At 36.2% G+C, this 23,497-nt stretch overlaps 1 protein-coding gene across 2 annotated transcripts; it reads left to right on the top strand.

The window, feature by feature from the left end:
- Positions 1-56: 56 nt before the first annotated feature.
- LOC109090711 (cytosolic 5'-nucleotidase 1A-like) lies at positions 57-19,599 on the top strand. 2 transcript variants are annotated; one of them, XM_042776875.1, is made up of 7 exons: positions 61-524; positions 2,978-3,022; positions 12,838-13,005; positions 13,996-14,125; positions 16,710-16,832; positions 17,270-17,454; positions 18,429-19,598. In XM_042776875.1, exons 1-7 carry the CDS (start codon positions 378-380, stop codon positions 18,783-18,785), a joined length of 1,155 nt encoding a protein of 384 aa, XP_042632809.1. In that variant the 5' UTR covers positions 61-377; the 3' UTR covers positions 18,786-19,598. The 2 variants fall into 2 exon arrangements, with proteins under 2 accessions (XP_042632810.1, XP_042632809.1); XM_042776876.1 differs by lacking the exon at positions 2,978-3,022 and having other exon boundaries at positions 57-524; positions 18,429-19,599.
- Positions 19,600-23,497: the final 3,898 nt, after the last annotated feature.

Genomic DNA, 23,497 nt, shown 5'->3' with positions numbered 1-23,497 from the left:
CAAGATGCTGATCCAATCAGAATATTATGCAGATAGATTAGAGCAGGGAATAGAGGGAAAGAGAGGAGGGTGGCATGTGCATGAGTGAATGATGAGTAGGAAGGGAGGGAAAGAAAGAGAGAAGGGGTCAGACACTAACACATAACTTGTCACACACAGCGTCAGAGCAGAGAGGATATAGCCGCATAGAACCAAAGCCAGCACTATCATTAGACACTGAATCAGGAGTATAGCATTGGATACTAGCTGTACTGTGCTACCTAAAGCTGGAGACATACACTGTGTGTGGAAGAGAGTCTGTGCATGTGAACAGAGAGAACAGCACAGCGTGATACAGCCCCGGATAAGTGTGCCGTTAATGAGAAGAGCTGGGGAGAATGAGTCTTGACCCTGTTCAGGTCATGAAGAGGCAAGACTCCTTGCCCAAAACCTGCCCGTCAGCCTCAAACGGTGATAGCAAAGCATCCTGGGACGACAGCAAGGATATCCATGAAAATGTGGGTTCAACAAAGAAGCCCAAACCAGTAAGTGTCCCATTTGTGATTTCAGTGTTTCACATTCAGTTTGTGCATCATTTTTGCATAGATAACTCTACAACATTAACTGTGATGTGTTTTTTCCTATCGCTTCTGTCCTTTTTCTGGTGAGGTCACACTTTTGCCGGCTATTTAGTGCGTGAAGTGTGTACATACATTAGAGCATGTATTTCAGCGCCCACTTTTAAGTCGCTTTCCCCTCATAGTAACCTGTAGCTTGACAGAACAGCATAATTACATGAAATATAATTGGACAAACATAAAGAGGAGCATAGCCTTTTATGTTGTGACGCCTGCTGTGGTGTCAGTGTTTGTAAAACAGAAACAGAACAGGTTTAATGGGACAGGGGGTGGGGGTGATAGCACTATTAGGTAACAGTACTAATGTAAGGAGATAATGCCATCAGAGGTACAGCAGGTGCAGCTCAGTCGTACACTGCTTTTTTAGACTCTGCTAACTCCAGCGTAAAGATATCGAAATGCCATCTGTCAAATGTTGTGGTGAATAAAAAAGTGACATTGCCTCCAAGGGCAGAGCTTTATAATAGGAGATTTTGTCTGGTCTAGTGCATTTGTTTTGTATCTTAGAGAACTTTACACGTGTTATTAATGGCACAGTCATTTTAATAGACATAAAATCAGCTCAACTGGTCAACACCATGTGGATAGTTCCCTTCTTCACCATAGCCTTTAGCTCTATACACGCTCTAAGCGTCACTGGCCTTTTCCAGATCTATTAATAACCTGCAATGCCGTTCTCCTCTTTGTTGTATTCTCCCATTTCCAACACTTGCACTGCTTTCCCCAGACAGACCCAGAAGTGATTCAAGGTTCCTGTTCCCAGCATTGTCTAGTAGTTTACCTAGTTAGTGGGTATAGAAAGTCACCAGCCCATACACTTTGACCTATATGAACACACATTAGCCAAGTAAAATATCTAATTTGAGTGGAATGGATTTTTATTTTTTTTTGTACAGAAACATACCTTAAAGTCTTAAAAACAAAAAAGCAATTGAATATTTTCAACATTATTGACCAGAGAGACATTACAGTTCATTTACTGCATGTAGAGTTGTCAGTGGGAACCTGCCATAAAATAAATGATAATATGCAAACATATACTTTAAATATTTACATTTATTTGGTTAAGTAATAAATGTTGTAAATTTACAACAGACACTACTATTCAAAAGTGTGGAGTCATTAATATGTTTCCTTTTTTAAATAAATTCATGCATTTATTCAGCAAGGATGCATGAATTTGATCAAAAGTGACAGTAAAGACTTTTACATCATGAAAAAAAAAAAAAAAAAAAAATCTTATTCATTCAAATAAATGTTGTTCTTTTGAACTTCCTGTTAAATAAAACAATCTTGAATAAACATTGAATAAATAATAATTAGAAATATTTCCTGAGCAGCAAATCAGCATATTGGAATGATTTCTGAAGGATCAAGTGACACTGTAAACTGAAGTAATGGCTGCTGTGAATTATTATAGAAAACAGTTGTTTTGAACTGTAGTAATGTTCAATTTGACTGTTTTATGTATTTTTGATCTTCTTTAAAATATTTATTTTAAAAACATTAAAAAAATAAATAAATAATAATAATCCTAACCCAAAACCTTTGAACAGTGTACAATAAAAAGCATAGGTCAACTTCAATCACTGCAGTTCTTCAATCTCATCTCTGTAACTGGTCTTTATTGTGAATCCCAAGGCCCAGTTTCGAGATAAAAATAGACAATTTCTTCTATTTTATGAGACAACAAAACAAAATTTTTGAAGAGGGATGGTATCTTTCTATGCCTACTTCATATTTTAAAGGAATATCCACAGTGTAAAGAAGCAGAGCTGGACTTTCAGGATCTGCTGGTCAAAGGGAAAGAAAACACAGTTTACTTTGTTTATTTACCGGGAGATTATTTCCTGAGGCGAGCTGCTGCAAAAACTCAATCTTGAACCCCCCGTGGTGTCTGTAACCATAACTTTAACATCACTAAATCAAGAGTTTGAACCATGAATAAAACATCAATAAAACTACAAACCACTTAGCAAGCATTTTTCAAGAACTACTTCAAACAAAACACATTAAACAAAACATCACCACAGAAGAGCTACACCCTTCTATAAGAACAGCCACTCCAAAGCACTACAATATCACTTACCCATGATTCTTAGTGAAATACAGCATTATTTACCGAATCAGAAGCAAATTTTCCAATATTTTTGTTGGTCACCATGAAAGGATTGTTTGGTGGTTCATTTCTCAACAAGGCTCATCTGTTGTATTTACTTTCCACCTGTGTTTTCCTATTTATTTCCAACCATGACAATCTCATCCTTTCAGAAAATAAATGTATTGTAATATGCATTACATAACAGACAAATCTGTAAACCTGTGACGTGGAGGTTGATATGAAATGTTATTTTATGAAGGGAGCTGTGAGACGGGCCAGGAAGGTGGAGGGAGGCATATTCTTTGTAAGTATTTTCAAAAGGTCATGCAGATTTTCATCTCTGCCATCACATTAACAATCTGTTCTGCTTTGCTCTACTAAATGCATGACCTTTTGACCCACAACATGGACTATGTTAATGCATTTTAAGAGCTCAGTTTGATGGTGCTTTTAATACATTTGACAGTGTTTTTAAGTCGCATTACTGGGTGCAAAGAAAATTCATTTCAAAATCCATGTCTTTCAGTAGATATATTAGTGTGTCTGGCAGTGGGGTTTAACAAAAGGCAAGATACACACACACACACACACACACACACACACACACACACACACACACACTACACACACTCTCAACACTCGCACACACACACACACACACACACACACACACACACACACACACACACACACACACACACACACACACACACACACACACACACACACACACACACACACACACACACAGTCTGGTTCACTGTCCTTGTGGGGACTCCCCATAGGTGTTATGGTTTTTATACTGTACAAACTGTATTGCCTATCGCACTACACCCACCCTACACCTAAACCTGCCCCTCACAGAAAACTGTGCATTTTTACAATCTCAAAAAACCCAAAACTAATTCTGTATGGTTTATAAGCTTCTGTACCCATGGGGACCTCAATTTAGTTCCCCACGGTGACATAGGTCCCCATGAGTTGGAGTGCATTCAGGTTTAAGTCCCCACTCGTATATATAGCATGTACACACACAAACATGCACACATATAAATGTACAATATATAATTATAGAAATGATATACAAACCCGATTCCAAAAAAGTTGGGACACTTTACAAATTGTGAATAAAAACAGAATGCAATGATGTGGACGTTTCAAATTTCAATATTTTATTCAGAATAGAACATAGATTACATGTTCAATGTTTAAACTGAGAAAATGTATGATTGTAAGGGAAAAATAAGTTGATTTTAAATTTCATGGCATCAACACATCTCAAAAAAGTTGGGACAAGGCCATATTTACTACTGTGTGGAATCCCCTCTTCTTTTTATAACAGTCTGCAAATGTCTGGGGACTGAGGAGACAAGTTGCTCTAGTTTAGGAATAGGAATGTTGTCCAATTCTTGTCTAATACAGGCTTCTAGTTGCTACTCAACTGTCTTAGGTCTTCTTTGTTGCATCTTCCTCTTTATGATGCGCCAAATGTTTTCTATGGGTGAAAGAACTGGACTGCAGGCTGGCCATTTCAGTACCCGGATCCTTCTTCTATGCAGCCATGATGTTGTAATTGATGCAGTATGTGGTCTGGCATTGTCATGTTGGAAAATGCAAGGTCTTCCCTGAAAGAGATGACGTCTGGATGGGAGCATATGTTGCTCTTGAACTTGGATATACCTTTCAGCATTGATGGTGCCTTTCCAGTGTAAGCTGCCCATGTGTGAGCTGCCCATGCCACACGCACTCATGCAACCCCATACCATCAGAGATGCAGGCTTCTGAACTGAGCGCTGATAACAACTTGGGTTGTCCTTGTCCTCTTTAGTCCGGATGACATGGCGTCCCAGTTTTCCAAAAAGAACTTCAAATTTTTATTTGTCTGACCACAGAACAGTTTTCCACTTTGCCACAGTCCATTTTAAATGAGCCTTGGCCCAGAGAAAACGCCTGCGCTTCTGGATCATGTTTAGATATGGCTTCTTTTTTTGACCTATAGAGTTTTAGCCGGCAATGGCGAATGACACGGTGGATTGTGTTCACCGACAATGTTTTCTGGAAGTATTCCTGAGCCCATGTTGTGATTTCCATCACAGTAGCATTCCTGTATGTGATGCAGTGCCGTCTAAGGTGCCCGAAGATCACAGGCATCCAGTATGGTTTTCCGGCCTTGACCCTTCCGCACAGAGATTGTTCCAGATTCTCTGAATCTTTGAAAATATTATGCACTGTAGATGATGATAACTTCAAACTCTTTGCAATTTTTCTCTGAGAAACTCCTTTCTAATATTGCTCCACTATTTTTCGCCGCAGCATTTGGGGGAATTGGTGATCCTCTGCCCATCTTGACTTCTGAGAGACACTGCCACTCTATGAGAGGCTCTTTTTATACCCAAATCCAGGTTGCCTGCAATTGACCTAAAAAGTTGCAAATTGGTCCTCCAGCTGTTCTTATATGTACATTTAACTTTTCCGGCCTCTTATTGCTACCTGTCCCAACTTTTTTGGAATGTGTATCTCTCATGAAATCCAGAATGAGCCAATATTTGGCATGACATTTCAAAATGTCTCACTTTCAAAACATTTGATATGTTATCTATATTCTATTGTGAATACAATATAAGTTTATGCGATTTGTAAATTATTCCATTCCTTTTTTACTCACAATTTGTACAGTGTCCCAACTTTTTTGGAATCAGGTTTGTACTTATGCAATCAGAAAAATTTAATTAAATTGAATTTCACAAATGAATTTGTTTAGTGACTTATAATGCAGAATACAAATTTGAATATAAACATTTAAAAAAAAAAATTGGAATATATTATAAAAATTGTAACAAAAAAATAGAATATATTATTTTTCACTAAAATATGGTCTATAGTAGCGGTTCTCGACCTTTTGGATTCCATGGCCCCACTTGTCCAAGACAATATTCGAAGACCTCCCAAAGTATTTATAGTACTTCTGCTATCATTTTATTTTATTTACAGCAACTGACTGGCAATATATTTGAATAATTAAAGAAAATATGTGTAAAAACTGAAATGATCAAAATGCATACCTTCAGAAGCTTCAGTAATAGAATGTTCTTCAGGGTTTACACTTTTTGCCAATTAAATAACTTGTCTTTTATAGTCATATGTGATTATTTTGTTTTGTTGTGTTTATTAAAATTAATAAACTAGAAGAAATTACATATCTAGAAAAAAAAGAATTTCATTATAAAAATGTATACTTTTTCCTTTTTTCTATCTATCTATCTATCTATCTATCTATCTATCTATCTATCTATCATCTATGATCTTTATCCAGGTCTTTCTTTAATCCCCCTAAAACAACCTTTTTTTTAAATAATTTTTTCCCCCTAAAACACCGTAAATGTTTGCATATTCTCAACTTTTTCCCCTTACCATTAACTCATTTGCTTCCCTGTGTTTTGCCTTTACGTTTCTGTCTGATTCAGAAAACTAATATCTGCAGGTAAAATATCACTTATAGCTGGTAAGTGGGCACCAAAGTTGCAATTTAAACAATTAGAACAGATACTTAACAGCAATCCAATGTTCACTTTTTCCTGATCTGTAAAGGGCTTTTAGAGTAAATGTTCCCTCTATCAAAGTGCTGAATAGTTAAATTCTGGCCCCACTGCCCCATCAGCCCATTCCCTTTGTAATGCAGTGTCCTCTTATCCACTCTCATAACCTTCTAGTCCTGATCAAATCTCTCAGGATCTCCTAGCACGAGGGAGAGAAAATACACAGCCCATATCAAATCTCAAAAGAGCCTTTAAACTCAGGGAAGATAAACTAAACGGACAATCTGGAATGGCAAATCAGCCTTGGTTCTTTGGGGAAAGAGGCTTTTAACTCATCACAGATCAATTTACACAGGCTTGTCCTTTTCCCATAACCCCCCAGACAGTACACGTCTCGGGTTGGAGGGTTGTCACCCGGTTGAGGGCATGTTGAACAGCACGCACAGCAATCTGGCTGCGTCATGTGGGAGCCCCTTTCCAAAATTAACTAGCCCTGCACTTCCTGGTGGTTTCCTATCACAATGATCAGCCACCACATTCATACGATGTGTGAACAACATTACCGACTACACCAAATCACAACATCACCAGCAGTTTCCACTGAATTACAGAACACAGGTTGAAAACATTACTTGCACAGTGTGAAAACATACTTTTTAATTTTAGTTTGATCTGGGTCTGTGTGGCAGCATATGAAATATTGACTGAATAATCAAATTCGGGAATAGAGCTTGTGATGATAATCTCAAATTATCTGTTCCTGTCCGATCTACTCTAAAACCGGACACGCTAATGTGCTCTTCAGCCTCATATTGCGTTTCATATTGTTCTTTCAACTGCTTTATGCACTTCACAAAATTAAATTCCTGCCAGCTCTTTTTAATATTGTTCTTTCAACTGCTTTATGCACTTCACAAAATTAAATTCCTGCCAGCTCTTTTTAAAGGGATAGTTCACCAAAAATGGCAATAAATTTTCAGTCCTGATCACATGGTCAATATGAATTCTAGGATATTTACTCATCTGAGCATGCCAGGGAGTGACATTTGTTATTTAAGGCTCCTTTCATCTGGAATGGCAAATCGGCCTCGGTTTCTTTGGGGAAAGAGGTTTTTAACTCATTATTAAATCATCACAGATCAATTTACACAGGCTTTTCCTTTTCCCCCACCAATTCCCCCCAAACAGTACAACGTCTCGGGTTGGAGGGTTGTCACCCGGTTTGACTGAACATCAAACACAACAAACAGCAATCTTCATGCGTCAGCCCCTTTCCAAAATTAACTAGCCCTGCACTTCCTGGTGGTTTCCTGTGACATACTGAGCAGCCATCAGTCAGATGATGTGTGGCCATGTGGCTGCTGGGAATCACATTACCGACTACACCACCTGATACATCACCAGCAGTTTCCACTGAATTACAGAACACAGGTTCTCTCAGTGGTCTGTGTGGCAGCATATGAAATATTGACTGAATAATCAAATTCGGGAATAGAGCTTGTGATGATAATCTGACACACTGAATAATCCCAATTCTTCTTCTCCTTAATAGAGCTTGTGATGATAATCTCAAATTATCTGTTCCTGTCCGATCTACTCTAAAACCGGACACCCAAATTCTAATGTGCTCTGCAATTAATCATGCTGCGGTTCTTCTTGCCTTCTCACCTAAAGTGATAATCTTTAATGACGCATGATTGCTTGCTGTGGAGAGATGACTATTGCGTTTCATATTGTTCTTTCAACTGCTTTATGCACTTCACAAAATTAAATTCCTGCCAGCTCTTTTTAAAGGGATAGTTCACCATAAAATGGCAATAATTTTCATAATTTTATAACAAGTGGTCAATATGAATTCTCGGTTATATTTACGTCATCTGAAGTCTTGCCATACCTTAGTGACATTGTTATTTAAGAATTTCTCCTTTCATGTGTGCTTATATATACACAGTTGCATCTCAATAAATTAGAATGTCATGGAAAAGTTCATTTATTTCTGTAATTCAACTCAAATTGTGAAACTCATGTGGTTTTTTGTTGCACACAGACTGAAGTAGTTTAAGTCTTTGGTATCTTTTAATTGTGATGATTTTGGCTCACATTTAACAAAAACCCACCAATTCATCTCAACAAATTAGAATACCTTATAAGACCAAAAAAAAAAAAAAAACATTTTTAGTGAATTGTTGGCCTTTTTTCTGGAAAGTATTTGGTTTGGTAATATTTCATTCGCACTGTACTCGCTGAATACTCTGGTAGGGGCTCCTTTTGTTTTAATTACTGCCTAATTTCTGAAACCACCACTCATCACTGTTAATTTGGCATGGCAATGGAGGTGCATCAGTTTGCTGGCAAAAATATAAAACTGCTGAGGTGGTATGGAAGCCCCCCTATTTCTTTGACAGTGGCCTTCAGCTATCTGCATTTTTATGGTCTTAAGTGTTTCTCATTTTTCTTGATGTTTCTCTTCTTAGTCTTTGTTGGGTTTGAGAAAGCCTACATATATTTGAACATTCTTATTATTTATTATGAGAGTAATTGACACCGACTAGAACTTTAATGTTTCACCAAATTCAGCTCAGCTCTTCAGACTCGCCTGACTCGTTGCTGTATAACTGGTCAGACTTACCTTCCCAAAAAATCCTAAATACATTCTACACCTGAGCAATGAAGGCCTTAACACTTAATGTCCACTTGAGGGGGCGACAGGTTTAAAAAAATCCAGTCTACTCTTTTTCTGTTTACATCAGTTTAAATGACAAATAAATACATGAATTTCATGTGTACTGCCATGAATATGCCATATCTGTGTACAAGAATAAACTTCACACTTCAAGCTGTACAACTACTTAAAACTTCCCATTCCTATTCCCATCCAAATTTATTTTAAGATATAGTTTATTCACACTGGTTCATGCATTTAATGTTTGTCCATCTGGAACTTTTATTTTTCATGAGCTGTATATTTTAAGATGTACTAGGTGTTGATAAATCACATGCAATTAATCTAAAGAGCTAATGTCAGGGCTCTCAGTCCTGCTCCTGGAGGGCCAGTGTCCTGCAAAGTTCAGCTACCCTGAATAAACACACCTAAGCTAAACAAGGTCTTCAGGATCAGTAGCAATGTCCAAGCAAGTGTGTTGGAGCTGAACTCTGCAGAACATGGTTCTCCAGGTTCAGGACTGGGTTTTAAATCTATAAATTAATTTGTACAGTTGGGTGTCTGCATGCAGAGGTGTACGTCAGTAGGTACAATGGAAAATGTAATCTGTACAAATTTTATTTAATCTTCACAAAACATGCAAACAAAACTGCAATGTTTTAGAAAACTATCACATTTGCACATACCCTGCTTGGTCCTTACTGACTGAACAAATTTTACTGCAGGACGTGGAAAAAAATGCAAACTGTTCGACACAGAATTACACAAAACTCTTAGTGGTTTCAAGAACATTAGAAGTTACTGCAGGAAGTGGGAAAATGCATACTGTTACACAAAACTCTTAGTGACTTCAGGAACTTTGGATAGGCCTGCAACTCCTGTGATGACAAAATCTTCAGATCTGCATTTAGGGCACTGCCTTGAGATCTCCATCCACCTTGCACCAACACACTCCTGCAGCATGAGGTGAACACAGGTTCTTCAGTGATAGCTGGGGGCGAGGGATATACCTTTGCTCAATGATAGCTGTATAATATAAAACAACATTAACTACTGCAGCTGGTGCCAAATAAAAATTATTATGTTTTGGAAAACAGCAAGTCAAATGTAGAATAGAGGGCCACACCCATGAGCAATACCCATGTTACTTTTTTAGCACCATATTTGTTCCTTCTAGTTTACTGTGTTTTGGTTAGTTTTTTTAAAGATGCCGTTTTTTTGTTGTGTGCGTACCTCTGCCTCCAACATCTCCTCGATTTGTGATTTAAGGTTCTGAAAAACAGAGGGATCAGCATCTCTGCGACTATAATATATATGTGTGTGTGGGTGTGTTGGAGGCCACTCATGGCCTGGAAAATGTTTCCAGACAGATTCAGGAGATTGTTTCCAATACACAGGGATCAGCACATAGGGCAAACCTAGTGACAATCTTAAAGCAAACATTCATGTGTCTTATCTGCAGAGGTACCCACACACACACACACACACACACACACACACACACAATATCCTAACCAAAACACAGTAAACTAGAAGGAACAAATGTGGTTCTAAAAAAGTAACACGGGTATTCAGTGCAAGTGTGTGGCCCCTCTACATTTGACTTGCTGTTTTCCAAAACATAATAATTTTTTTTGGCACAAGCTGCAGTTAATGTTGACTTTTTATATTATACCCCCCCCCCCCCAACCTGTGTTCATCTCATGCTGCATGTTCTGCAGGGTTCAGCTCCAACACACTTGCTTGGACATTGCTACTGATCCTGAAGACCTTGCTTAGCTTAGGTGTGTTTATTCAGGGTAGCTGAACTTTGCAGGACACTGGCCCTCCGGGATCAGGACTGAGTGCCCTGACATTAGCTCTTTAGATTCATTGCATGTGACTTATCAACACCTAGTACATCTTAAAATATACAGCTCATGAAAAATAAAAGTTCCAGATGGACAAACATTAAATGCATAAACCAGTGTGGATAAACTATATCTAAAATAAATTTGGATGGGAATAGGAATGGGAAGTTTTAAGTAGTTGTACAGCTTGAAGTGTGAAGTTTATTCTTGTACACAGATATGGCATATTCATGGCAGCACACATGAAATTCATGTATTTATTTGTCATTTAAACTGATGTAAACAGAAAAAGAGTAGACTGGACTTTTAAAACCTGTCGCCCCCTCTAGTGGACATTAAGTGTTAATGCCTTCATTGCTCAGATAACAAAAGTCACTAGAATTTTTTGGGAAGGTAAAAGTCTGACCAGTTTACAGCAACGAGTCAGACGAGTCTGAAGATCTGAGCTGAATTTGGTGAAACATTAAAGTTCTAGTCGGTGTCAGTTACTCTCATAATAAATAAAAATAATGTTCAAATATATGTAGGCTTTCTCAAACCCAACAAAGAAGACTAAGAAGAGAAACATCAACCAATTTAGTATGTGATAAAACTAATATTACTAATTTATTTCATAAATTTAACTTTATTAATTTTCACAATTATTTATCAATGTCACACACACATACTTAGTGCCTTTTGACTTAAAAGACGAGAGTGGTAAATGTTACAGACAGATTATCATGCAACTGTTCAGTCTATTTTTTTTTCCCACTTCACTTTAATCCAAGGAGACAGAACTATTTGCACCGTATTTATCAGTGGGACAATATTCATACAATACTGTAACCTAGAAATAATTTAAAACGGTCAGTTGCAAGTCACAGCAGCGCGAATTATGTGTCCAGCAACATCTGATTCAATTATTATGCTAATTAACAGTGAGTGGTGGTTTCAGACATTATTCTGCCTTAAAGAATGAAAAGACCGTGCTTAAGGTGGAGCGATTCGACCAATCAGATGAGAGGAGTGTTTCAGCGCCGCCCACAAGTGCGAATGAAATACTGAAGCAAAACCAATTTGTAAACCTCAAACGAAAAAATGAGAAATCGAGCCAAAATCTCATTTTCCGTTTGTTAAACTAAACGGAAAAACGAATAAACGAGCCATTTTTCCATTTCTTGTTATTGCATTCAAAATAAGAAATGAAATGATCAAAACGTACACGGACCGTACACTGACCTTTTTTTCGTTTTTTTCGTCCAAGTTTCTAATACTATTATTTGATGACAACAATACATTTGGAAAACAAAATACAGCCATTTTTTCTTTCAAACAAAAAACCAAGCTGCGCCCTTTTTTAAATTTCATCTTTCATTCCGAAATAGAATAATGAATGAACGAAAAAGTACACGGACCCCAAAGGTTACTGGTTCTTATATTGAACAGTGTTGTTATTGTTCACCAATAAAAATACTAAAAACCAGTAAAACTATATTAAAAAAAACATTATTGTTAATTGAAATACGGCTCAAATTAAGTTAAATAAATAAAATATTAGATAAAAAAACTTAAACTTAAAAAAACTTAAATGAAAATTTGAAATATTGCCTTGGCAAATAGCTGAAATAAAATAAGTTTGAGCTGCAGTACAAAAATGACTAAAACTGAAATGAATAGAAATTAAAGTTAAATAGAAATATGAAAATTGAAAGTGTTTAAACAATGACAACAAAATTACTAAATTTGATACTAAAATTATTAAAGTACTAATAGTATATAAATAATACTAAAATAACCATATTATTATATTACATTGCAATATGTAATATTTAAATATGAGCATTTTCAAATCACACAAATGGAATTTGAGAGATGGAGAGGAAGATTATTATTTGAAAGTTTAAATTTCAGTATATTTGTCACATCATTTGACTTCAGAAAACTTTAGTGAATGAGTCATATAGACCACTTTCATGAAATCAGTGCACATGCTTTAAATAAACAGAGAACCTGGGTACCCTGTACCTGTGTATTATACGCTCAAAATATGTGATGAATGTCTCACAGCACTTTCACCATCCCTATTCAGCCCAAACCAGAGAACGCGGTCACCATTGCTGTGTCGTCGAGGGTTCTGTTCCACACAGAGAAAGAGCAGAAGGTGTTTGAGCAACAAGGAATAGAGGAGTACCTCAGGTATCAGGTGGAGCACGAAAATGAGCCCTTTGCTCCTGGCCCAGCATTCCCATTGGTTAAGGTAATAATGCGCAATGATATTTGAAGACTGAAAAATATAATGCATTATCAAGTTATGAGTTGTTTTTTTTAAACAAACACTAGGGCATTGCCTTAAAGGATTAGCTCATCCAAAGATGAAAATTTGCTGAAGATTTACCCTCAGCCCATCCAAGATGTAGATGATTTTGTTTTTTCATTGGAACAGATTTGGAGATATGTAGCATAACATCACTTGCTCACCAATGGATCCTCTGCAGTGAATGGGTGCCGTCAGATGAGTTCAAACAAATGATAAATAATCACAATAATCCACAAGTAATCCACTTCAGTCCATCAATTAACATCTTGTGAAGTGAAAAGCAGCATGTTTGTAAGAAACAAATCCATCATTAAGATGCTTTAACTTTAAACAGTCACTTCTGGCCAAAATATGAGTCCATAATCCATAATAACACTTCATCGAGTGCAAAAAGTCCATCCCCTGTTGTCCTCTCACATCAAAATCCACATATTTGTTTAGAAAGGTTTTGGAATGTTTTCGCATGTAATTTATGCTTGATTTGTGCATATTTATCTCCTGATTCAGATAAGATGACTTTTCCATTAGCGAAAGCAATAGAGGACTATTTTAGCCGGAATCAGCGGTTTGAAAACATCTCAATGATGAATTTTGTTTATTACAAACCCAAAGCTTGTGCACTTGATTACTTGTGAATTATTGTGATGTTTTTGTCAGCTGTTTGGATTCTCATTCTCTTGCTAAGCAAAGGATGTAATGTTAAATTTCTCAAAAAAAAAAATTTTAACATTTTTTTCTGATGAACAAACAATCTACATCTTGGATGACCTGAGGGTGAGCAAATTTTCAGAAAATATTAATTTTATGGGTGAACTTTTTTTTTTTATTTATTACAATATTGACTGTAATATTGTCACTGCCCACCCCATAATCAACTGCTTACAAAATAGCTTCATTTGATTAGACACATTATTTTGTGTGTTTTCTCAGGCACTGGAGGCAGTAAATAACCACTTGCGGGAGCTCTATCCAGAAAGCGAGGAGCTTTTTGATATTGTGCTAGTTACCTACAACCATGCTAATGTAGGCATCAGACTTATCAACACCATCAACTACCACAGTAAGTATACTGCTGACCTTCCAGTGAGCTGGATTCATACTTTCCATAAAGAAGTACATAGTCAGAAAGGTCCACGATGCTATCTTTGGGTGATCAATGTTGACACTGAAAGATAATTTTTAAAGGGATAGTTCACCCAAAAATGAAAACGGTCATCATTTACTCATTTTCATGTCATTCCAAATCTGTATGAATTTCTTTCTTCTGTGCAACATAAAAGATGTTTTGAGAAATGTCTTGTTTGAAAACTAAAAAGATTTGGTTACCAAGAATCTTCAAGATATCTTCTTTTGTGTTTCACAGAAGATCATGAAGGTAAGTAAATAAAGACAAAACTTTAATTTTATGTAAACTATCCCTTTAATTACTGCAAAAACTGTAACCTGTATGTAACGTATATACTCAGTTAAAAAATAAGAAGAAAGAAAATGATTATTCATTTTAGAAAATTACATGCGTTTTGATAAAAGGCAGTAAAATGTGAATAAAGGTAACTCAGTGTAAAATCATAAACAATAAAACAGTACAGTGTAGATTAATCAATAAGTCAAAGGCATGGGATACAAAGTACTGACATGATTCTGAGGACACAAAACTGTAAATGCAAATGTTTTCTTAGAAGATAAATCTCCAGCTGGCCAATCATATCTTCCCACAGAGATGCATGTGACACCTCTAACCTTTGTATCACAAACCAGCCACTTCCTGCTCAGTTCCCTGCAGTGCCCCAGCTGGACTGGTTTTGATCGTTCTGGTGGCTGACTGAAGAAAAAATAAACATCTCTCCATTCTTTGGCCTCTCTTTGGACAGAACAACAAATATACGGATATGAACTGACGTTTCATGAAGCATTTGAAGTCAGAACTTTGTGTCCTGTACCATGAAATACTGTATTTTAGATGTTTGTTAGATGATAAATGTGAGTTTAATGCTGCAGTAGTTCCAAAATACATCACAGCAAGAAAAAAAGCAAAAAATCATGCAAAAGAATACAACAAATAGGAATGGGCCTAAATATTTTTCTTTCATCTAAAGCCCGATAATTATTTTCCAGATATTTTTGGGGGCTTTGAAACAAGAGCCAATCAAATCCCATGAAGGATTATTTGATCTAAAATATCAAGAGTGTTCAAAATGTCTCTCATGTTTCTGTGCTATTCTCACTGGAGAACATTAACCCCTTGTAGATGCATTCACATCACTAATATTTCATATTAATATTTTATTAAAACAGTATAATTTTTTAGCAATAGCAATGAATAATATGAAAAAAATTTTTTCCCTGCTTTGATGTCACCGGTATTGTGGTGTCATCAGCCAATCACATGCATTGTGCTCAATGTATTTCCTCTCACCTGAGCCTTTTTTTTAAAATCTCATTTAGGTTATTTTACATCTCTGAACTGCATATATCTCTTTATTTAATGGCTCTCAGCAATACTTGATTCTGATTGGTCAGTCACAGCATCCTCTGGTCACAGGTCACATATTTTTGTATAACAAGGCTAAACTGTATATTTGACACTGTTCTTGTTATCCTGTTTGGTACTAATTTCTTGTCTCCTATTGCACTCCACAATTTCATTTTTTAAAAGATAATACAACTAAAATCAATATTTCATGTCCATGTATTCACTTATTTGCTAAGTAGCCTTATAAGTAATGTAGAGTTATGTAGAGCAAAATTCTTATCATTATCTCAAAATAAACACCTTTAGGATGATACAAGACTCCACCACTCTACACCAGGATGCTGATGGGGGTTCATTTTGAGATAATGATCAGCTGACTGTACCTTATCCTTTACTCCTGGCTGGGCAAACTTTGCTTGACGTCATGTAAATCAAACCTGCTGCGGATGTCTTACTGAGCTGGCACCCATGCACTAATGTGTCAAAGGCTAAAAGGAGCACATAACCCCAACATTTCCCACCAGTCTAAGCTTTCCATCTGTTAAACAGTTCATAAATGAGGTGTCGAAATAGTCTTTTAATCGAGAACAGTGACCTTTTAACACTGTTTAAATAACTTAGGGAAAAACTCCTTTATTTATAACGACATTTTCCCCTCATTAAAAAGGTTTTACAAATAAAGCTACAGCTAATACTGCTTTCGATAAATGTATTTAAATGTATACTTGTGTGAGAGGTTAGTCGTGTTAGTTTGATACTGCATCCACATCACTAGGTGTCACTATAAACCATAGATTGCCAAATTAACCACATTTACTATCTACTGATCAATATACACTCTTTTTTGATCACATGTACATACCCTTTCAAAAGGTACTAATATTTTAACTTTATGGGTAAATAATGTACAAAGGGGTTACTTTTTGAAAGGGTACTGCCTCAGTGACAGCTTTTGTACTTTTTTCCCTGAGAGTTTATATAAAAACAGACAAAAAAAGCATTAGACTGGATGCTGGCTATTGTAATAATTGATTAAATGTGTAACAATAGGTTGAATGCAATGTAAGTTGCTTTGGATAAAAGGGTCTGCCAAATGCATAAATGTAAATGTTATAATATCTGTCTCTCATGAAATGTAAATTGCTGTTTATTATTCTTATCTCATCCCCAGATCTATTCATTGAGCGGTTCTGCATGACAGGAGGTAGCAGCCCCACTGGGTACCTGAAAGCGTGGCATACAAACTTGTATTTGTCTGCCGATACTGCAAAGGTTCAGGAAGCCCTTTCTGAAGGTTAGGACACAGCAAATATGAGATAACACATACAACTGCCTAGTACTTCATCTTGTAGCACAAATACATTCAGTAACTCAAAGGAAAAATTTGAATTTTACTCTAAAGGAGTTTTACTCTAAAGGAGTTTGCAGTTTGCCATTTAAAGATCCTTTGAGCACATGAGCTCCATACTGTCTGTCGCTTTGTACACATATTACAGTCATCATATTAATTACTGCATAAATAACTTGTATATAAAGTAAGCTAAATAAAACTAACTGAAGTGGGGGAAAGCATTGAACGCCACATCGATTTAACAATCCAATGACCTATTTGTTTTACTGAGGCTTAATGGGTCCTGCCCTAATGTCTTTAAAGAACACCCTTTAATTGTCAATCATCGCACAGCTTTTAGGCTGGTGAGCTTTATCTATGTCTTTGCTGTTTTCTTACAGGGATTGCAGCAGCCACCATGTTTATGTCAGAAAAACAAATTGAGGTGTCCAAGACCCAGTTGAAAGTGGCATTTGATGGTGACGCTGTTCTTTTTTCTGATGAATCTGAGCGTATTTTTAAAGCCCACGGCCTGGACAAGTTCTTCGAGCATGAGAGGGAAAATGAAAACACATTGTTAGATCATGTATGCATTTTTATTTTTATCCATTTGATCTGTTTATATTTTAAAAGAGACACAGAGCAAATGCAAAATGCATGGTTAAAGGAATAGTTCATCCAAAAATGAAAATTTGCTGATAATTTACTCATGCTTATGCCATCCAAGATTTAGATGAGTTTGTTTCCTCATTGGAACAGATTTGGAGAAACGTAGCATTACATCACTTGCTCACCAATGGATCCTCTGCAGTGAATGGGTGCCGTCAGAATGAGAGTCCAAACAGCTGATAAACACATCACAATAATACACTAGTAATCCACATGATAACAGTAATCCATCAATGTCTTGTGAAGAAAAAAACTGAATGTTTGTAAGAAACATATCCATCATTAAGGTATTTTAACTTTAAACCATCACTTCTGTCCAAAATATTTATAATCCATAATAACACTTCCTCCAGTGAAAAAGTTCATTCGCTGTTGTCTTTTCAGATCAAAATCCACATATTTGTTTAGAACTGTTGAAAATGGTGATTGATTTATGCATATTTCTCTCCTGATTCAGGCAAGACAAATATAGAAAACAATATTATTTATAGAGGAACTTCCATTAATGGATGGATTACTTATGGATTATTGTGATGTGTTTATCAGCTGTTTGGTCTCTCATTCTGACGGCACCAATGCACCGCAGAGGATCCATTGGTGAACAAGTGATGTAAGGCTACATTTCTCCAGATCAGTTCTGATGAAGAAACAAAATCAAATTTTCAGCAAATTTAAATTTTTGGATAAATTATTATTCTGTAATCCTTTAGAATTATAATTCTGGCATTGTCACCAGTGGAGTAAATAATGACACACCATCTTTAAATTAGCAGACATAATATATTAAATTTATATATTATATAAAGCTGAATCTCCAACAACCGGTGTCCTGTTCTTCAATGTAGTTGATGCTACAACAGACATAATTTAATATATCTCTCTACCTCACAGGGGCCACTGAAAGGTTTCCTGGAAGTGCTCGGGAAACTTCAGAAGAAATTCTATGCTAAAGGCCACCGTCTGGACTGTCCCATCCGCACCTACCTTGTGACGGCCCGCAGCGCAGCCAGCTCAGGCATCCGTGCCTTAAAGACTCTCCGTGCCTGGGGACTAGAGATAGATGAGGCTCTTTTCCTGGCCGGGGCACCAAAAGGCCCCATGCTGGAGAAAATCCGGCCCCACATCTACTTTGATGACCAGATGTTTCACGTGGAGGGCGCTGTAGAGATGGGTGCCATTGCCGCCCATGTGCCCTATGGGATTGCACAGAAATACCCTCATAAAAAAAGCACCAATACAGGAAAATAACAAAGAAAGGGGAAAATATGGCACATTATGTTTCCTATTTTGGAAGCGATGTTTAAGTTGCAATCATTTTTATTTTGTAAACTCGGTTGTGCACTCATTGGATCAGGACCTCGGTATTCTCTTGGCCTTTTTCTATGTGACCTATGCAAGGACACACACAACATTTAACCAGCTAAAGATTCAACCCAGTGTTGTTCCTCTGCACTGCTTCAGCATCAGTAATTCTGTACATGACTTTTGAAATATGCATTATGAATGAAATTTGACCAATGTGCCTCTGTTGAAGCACTGCAATGAACGGCCATTTTCATCTAAGCATATGTTTCTCAGAGATAGTTTGTCGAAATATACATGACATCAACTTACTGTTAAAATGGAACGGGTGCTGCTATTCTTATTTGTAAAGTGAATATGTAAAATGACAGAGGAAAAGGAGTCATATTGAAAGGGTGATTACACAGTGTGTGTTTTGAACTGCACTGTATAATTCAGCATTGGACTGTGATGGTGTTCGTGGTTATTACTGTAGATGGTGTTGAGCAAAACTACAGTATTCTTTCATGTAATCTAATGTATATGGTCGCATATAATGGATGGAATGTTAGTCTGTAATGTAATGTTAATAAGAAGCCATAATATTTTATGAGAGGATGAAATACTCAGAATCTATAGAAAGCCATGAGTACAGAATGATATATTTAAAGTGATAACTGTACTTTTTTGTTTTCTCATCTGCATTCAATATACACTACTGTTTAAAAGTTTGGGGTTATGAATATTTTTTTGAAAGAAATTAATAATTTTATTCAGCAAGGATGCATTAAATCAATCTAAAGAGACAGGAAATATTATAATTATAATATAGACATTAAAGAATCCTGAAAAATATGTATTACAAAAAATATGTAACCACAAAAATATTAAACATATTTATTATCGATAATAATCAATGTTTCTTAAGTAGAAAAGCATCATATGAGAATGATTTCTGAAGGATCAGTTGACACTGAACACTGGAGTATGATGATGAAAATTCAGCTTTGCATCACAGGAATAAATTACATTTTAAAATAAATTACAGTAGTAACAGTTATTTTATATTGCAATATATTTTACAATATTATTGTTTTAACGTATTTTTGATCAAATACATGCAGCCTTGATGAGCATAAAAGACTTCTTTCAAAAACATAAATATATCTTACTATATTGGTGTAAATATATATTTTTTGACAGAAAACAATTGTTAAGTGTTGATTACCTGTACCAATTAGTGGATTAGCCTAATAAAATTAGTAAAGGCCGATCCACCTGTGTCCACAGGCCTCCAATGTAGTTATTCTCAGCCAAGACAATTTTACATGGTTGGTCATATTCTGCAACTTACAAAGGGAAATAATGTATGTGAAAGGGAAAGTAAAAGGAATAGAAGTGGTCACATATGTCTACAGAAAAATGTCATCCAAAGAAAGAAAAAACACACACACACACAAACTGTATAAAACACACACACACACACACACACACACACACACACACACACACACACACACACACACACACACACACACACACACACACACACACACACACACACACACACACACACACACACACACACACACAAAAACAATTAAACCATGCAGTATTTCTACTGAGCTCCATTACCTGCCACACTTTCTCCCCAGATACATTTGTCATGCAATTAATATCATTTCTTGTTTACACATCCATAGCTTGGTATCTAGCACACAAATAAAAGTTATCATCATCAGAATTGGCAACTGTCTATTTCTACTTTAGGGTACTGAAAACATAATTCCCTGCTTATTATATGCTGAGTTATTGGCATGTTTCTTATGCCTTGTCTTTTTGTGCTGTTTAGCAATATTTTGCAGCATCTGTCTTACAAAGATTATTGGAACAAATTATGTTGACATTAGTGTTAATCTGCCTCTTTAAATTAATCCACCTCTAATTGGTATATCAGCTCAATATGTGATATATTAGCTGCCTTCTCCATACATATACAGTAATAGGACGTTCTGTTCTGACAAATTATTATTATTATTATTATTTATTTTTATTTTTATTTATTTTTTGCTTTTACAAACTAATCTAACTTGATACAAAAGGTAAAAATTCGAGCAATGCAGAATTTTATGAGGATGTAGAACTTTTGTGTCCATGTGCAACGTGGCACAAAAACGTCTTATCAGTTTCACGTCAGCATATTTCTCCTACAAATGCTGCATAGACAAAAGACTAATTGCATAATAGTCCTTCAGCTGTTCCTGGTTCAGTATAAAGAATTAACTGTTTTATAAAATAACATTTTTGAGTGCATTTTTTGAGAATATATTTTAGTAACCCTGGCATGCACCTCCTCATCATCACATTAGGTGGCAGCAAAGCTTTATATGATCCTCAATGACAGCAGAAGCTCTAAAATCTGAGGACTTCAAAAACATTGTTAATGCTACCATAATCTCAAAATAAATCTCTTAAAACACTGAGGAATAAGGAGCATTTATATACTTAAGATATTTATTATTTTGTGCATCATCTTACTGTATTTAATGCATCAGATTTTCTGGAGTTTGTAGAGCGAGAGTCTGAAACAGGACTAAAATTTATCAGTATCCAAGCACTTGTTAAGATCAGTGAGGTTTTGAAACTAGAAAGAGAAGAAATGAATGCTTTCTCTGTTCATCATTGCTGCTGGTGCCAATTACCCAGAACCCTTGCCAAACTGCAAGTGCAGATAAACTAGAAGGCTATCAAGCAACTGTGCCTCTGAGGCGCCATCGTGGTAATGAGGCCATTGTTGTCCACCCCATATGTAGTGATTGATCAGAGATCGTTTCCATTTTATTACTTTGGAGAAGTGCTGGGGAGGGACTGCTGCCATCTGGCTGACTTTATTAATATACTCTTCTCAAACACTCTGTAAATAATCTAATTAAAGTCTGCTGCTAACCAGAATTTCAATAAAATAGTCATTTGAAACTGACTGATTAAGAAAATCAATTCAGGGTGCATTTTAACAACACCATTTCAATTGCAAAGCTGGACATGAATGTTCAAATGAAATATTAAAGGAATAGTTCACCCAAAAATGAAAATTTGCCGATAATGTAGAGTCAGGCCATCCATGATATAGATGAGTTTGTTTCTTCATCGAAACAGATTTAGAGGAATTCAGCATTACATCACTTGCTCACCGATGGATCCTCTGCAGTGAATGGGTGCCGTCAAACTGTTGAAAAAAACATCTTACTATTCCACAATAATCCACAACATGAGTCATCAGTTCATCATGGTCATCTCATCTTGCATGTTTGTAAGAATCAAAAGCATGGATGCAGATGGATACAGATAGAGATGTAGTCAAAGACATTTCCAATACTGAACAAAACAGTCCAAAACAGTTCTAAACAAATATGTGGGTGGATTTGGATGTGAGAAGACAACAAGGGATTTGTTTATTACAAACATGCAGCTTTACACTTCACAAGACATTAATTGATGGTCTGGAGTCATGTTGTGGATTATTGTGATAATTTAATAGGCTGTTTAAACTTTTATTCTGATGGCACCCATTCACTGCATAGGATCCGTTGGTGCTCACTAAATTTGCAAAATTTCTCCACATCTGTTCTAATGAAGAAACAAACTCATCTACATCTTGGATGGCCTGAGAGTGAGTCAATTTTCAGTAAATTTTCATTTTTGGGAGAACCATTCCTTTAAGAAAAGGTAGAACTGCTGTTGTATTATTTTCAGTTTTATTAGCAAATGTAAATGAATGAGGATACATGTTATAAACAATTTGCCTATAGAGGCATTTCAGATGAATTATATGTGATGAAGCTCACAAAAAATGAATTCTGCCTGCAAAATTGATGTTGATGCTGAAACAATTTTGTTAACTTGGGGAAAACCATGCTGTTATGCACTCAGGAAAATAAATTCATAACACTTCCTTCCTGAAGTTCTGCACTTGGTTGGTTCAGTGTGCACCGGCTTGATAAGGGTCTCATAGAGTGGAACTTGAGGCAAATTTATGGTTTTTGATATGCCTGTTTGGTCAGAGACACATTAAAATAGCATTTTATGTTGAAATAATAAGCATCAATTTTTTTTTTTTTTTTTTTTTAATAACCTTAGGTCAGCATGCAAACAAATGTAAACAAACTGGAGCTCGCTAGATACTTTTGACAGCTGCTCTGTTATGACATTTGCCAGCTTGGCTAATTAGAGTGGCTGTAAAAATGCACAATGCAGACATTAAAGCATTTTTAGTCACAAGATGTTAAAGATTCTGTGTATGTTTTGGCATGTTTGGTATGTTTGTATGTGCTGTACTTGCACCATTACATTCTGTAGTATTAGGTTGAATCAGCTGTGATATAATGGGTGGACGATTATGACCCATTTATTATGAGCTAGCGAAGCTGAAGCCACATCTAAACCTGGTGCCGACAGATGAAGAGAAGTGCAGTGAACTCATATGATCTGCCAGCCACAACGCAAGGTTGCCCTCTCCCTCAGCATGACTTCACTTCAGTTAATCATGCTGTGCCTAAATGTATTCAGACCAGTGTTTAAGCAAATATTCCACAGGGAGAACATCTTCTCTTCAGATAGGCTGCAGCAGGTTCTGTATACACTTAATGTTTAATATCCTGTTTGAAATCGATAGTCTCGTG

The sequence above is a fragment of the Cyprinus carpio genome, chromosome A19, assembly GCF_018340385.1.
Source record: "Cyprinus carpio isolate SPL01 chromosome A19, ASM1834038v1, whole genome shotgun sequence".
NCBI lineage: Eukaryota > Metazoa > Chordata > Actinopteri > Cypriniformes > Cyprinidae > Cyprinus > Cyprinus carpio.
The sequence above is the reverse complement of the archived record's forward strand: the minus strand, read 5'-3'. Positions and strand labels throughout refer to the sequence as shown.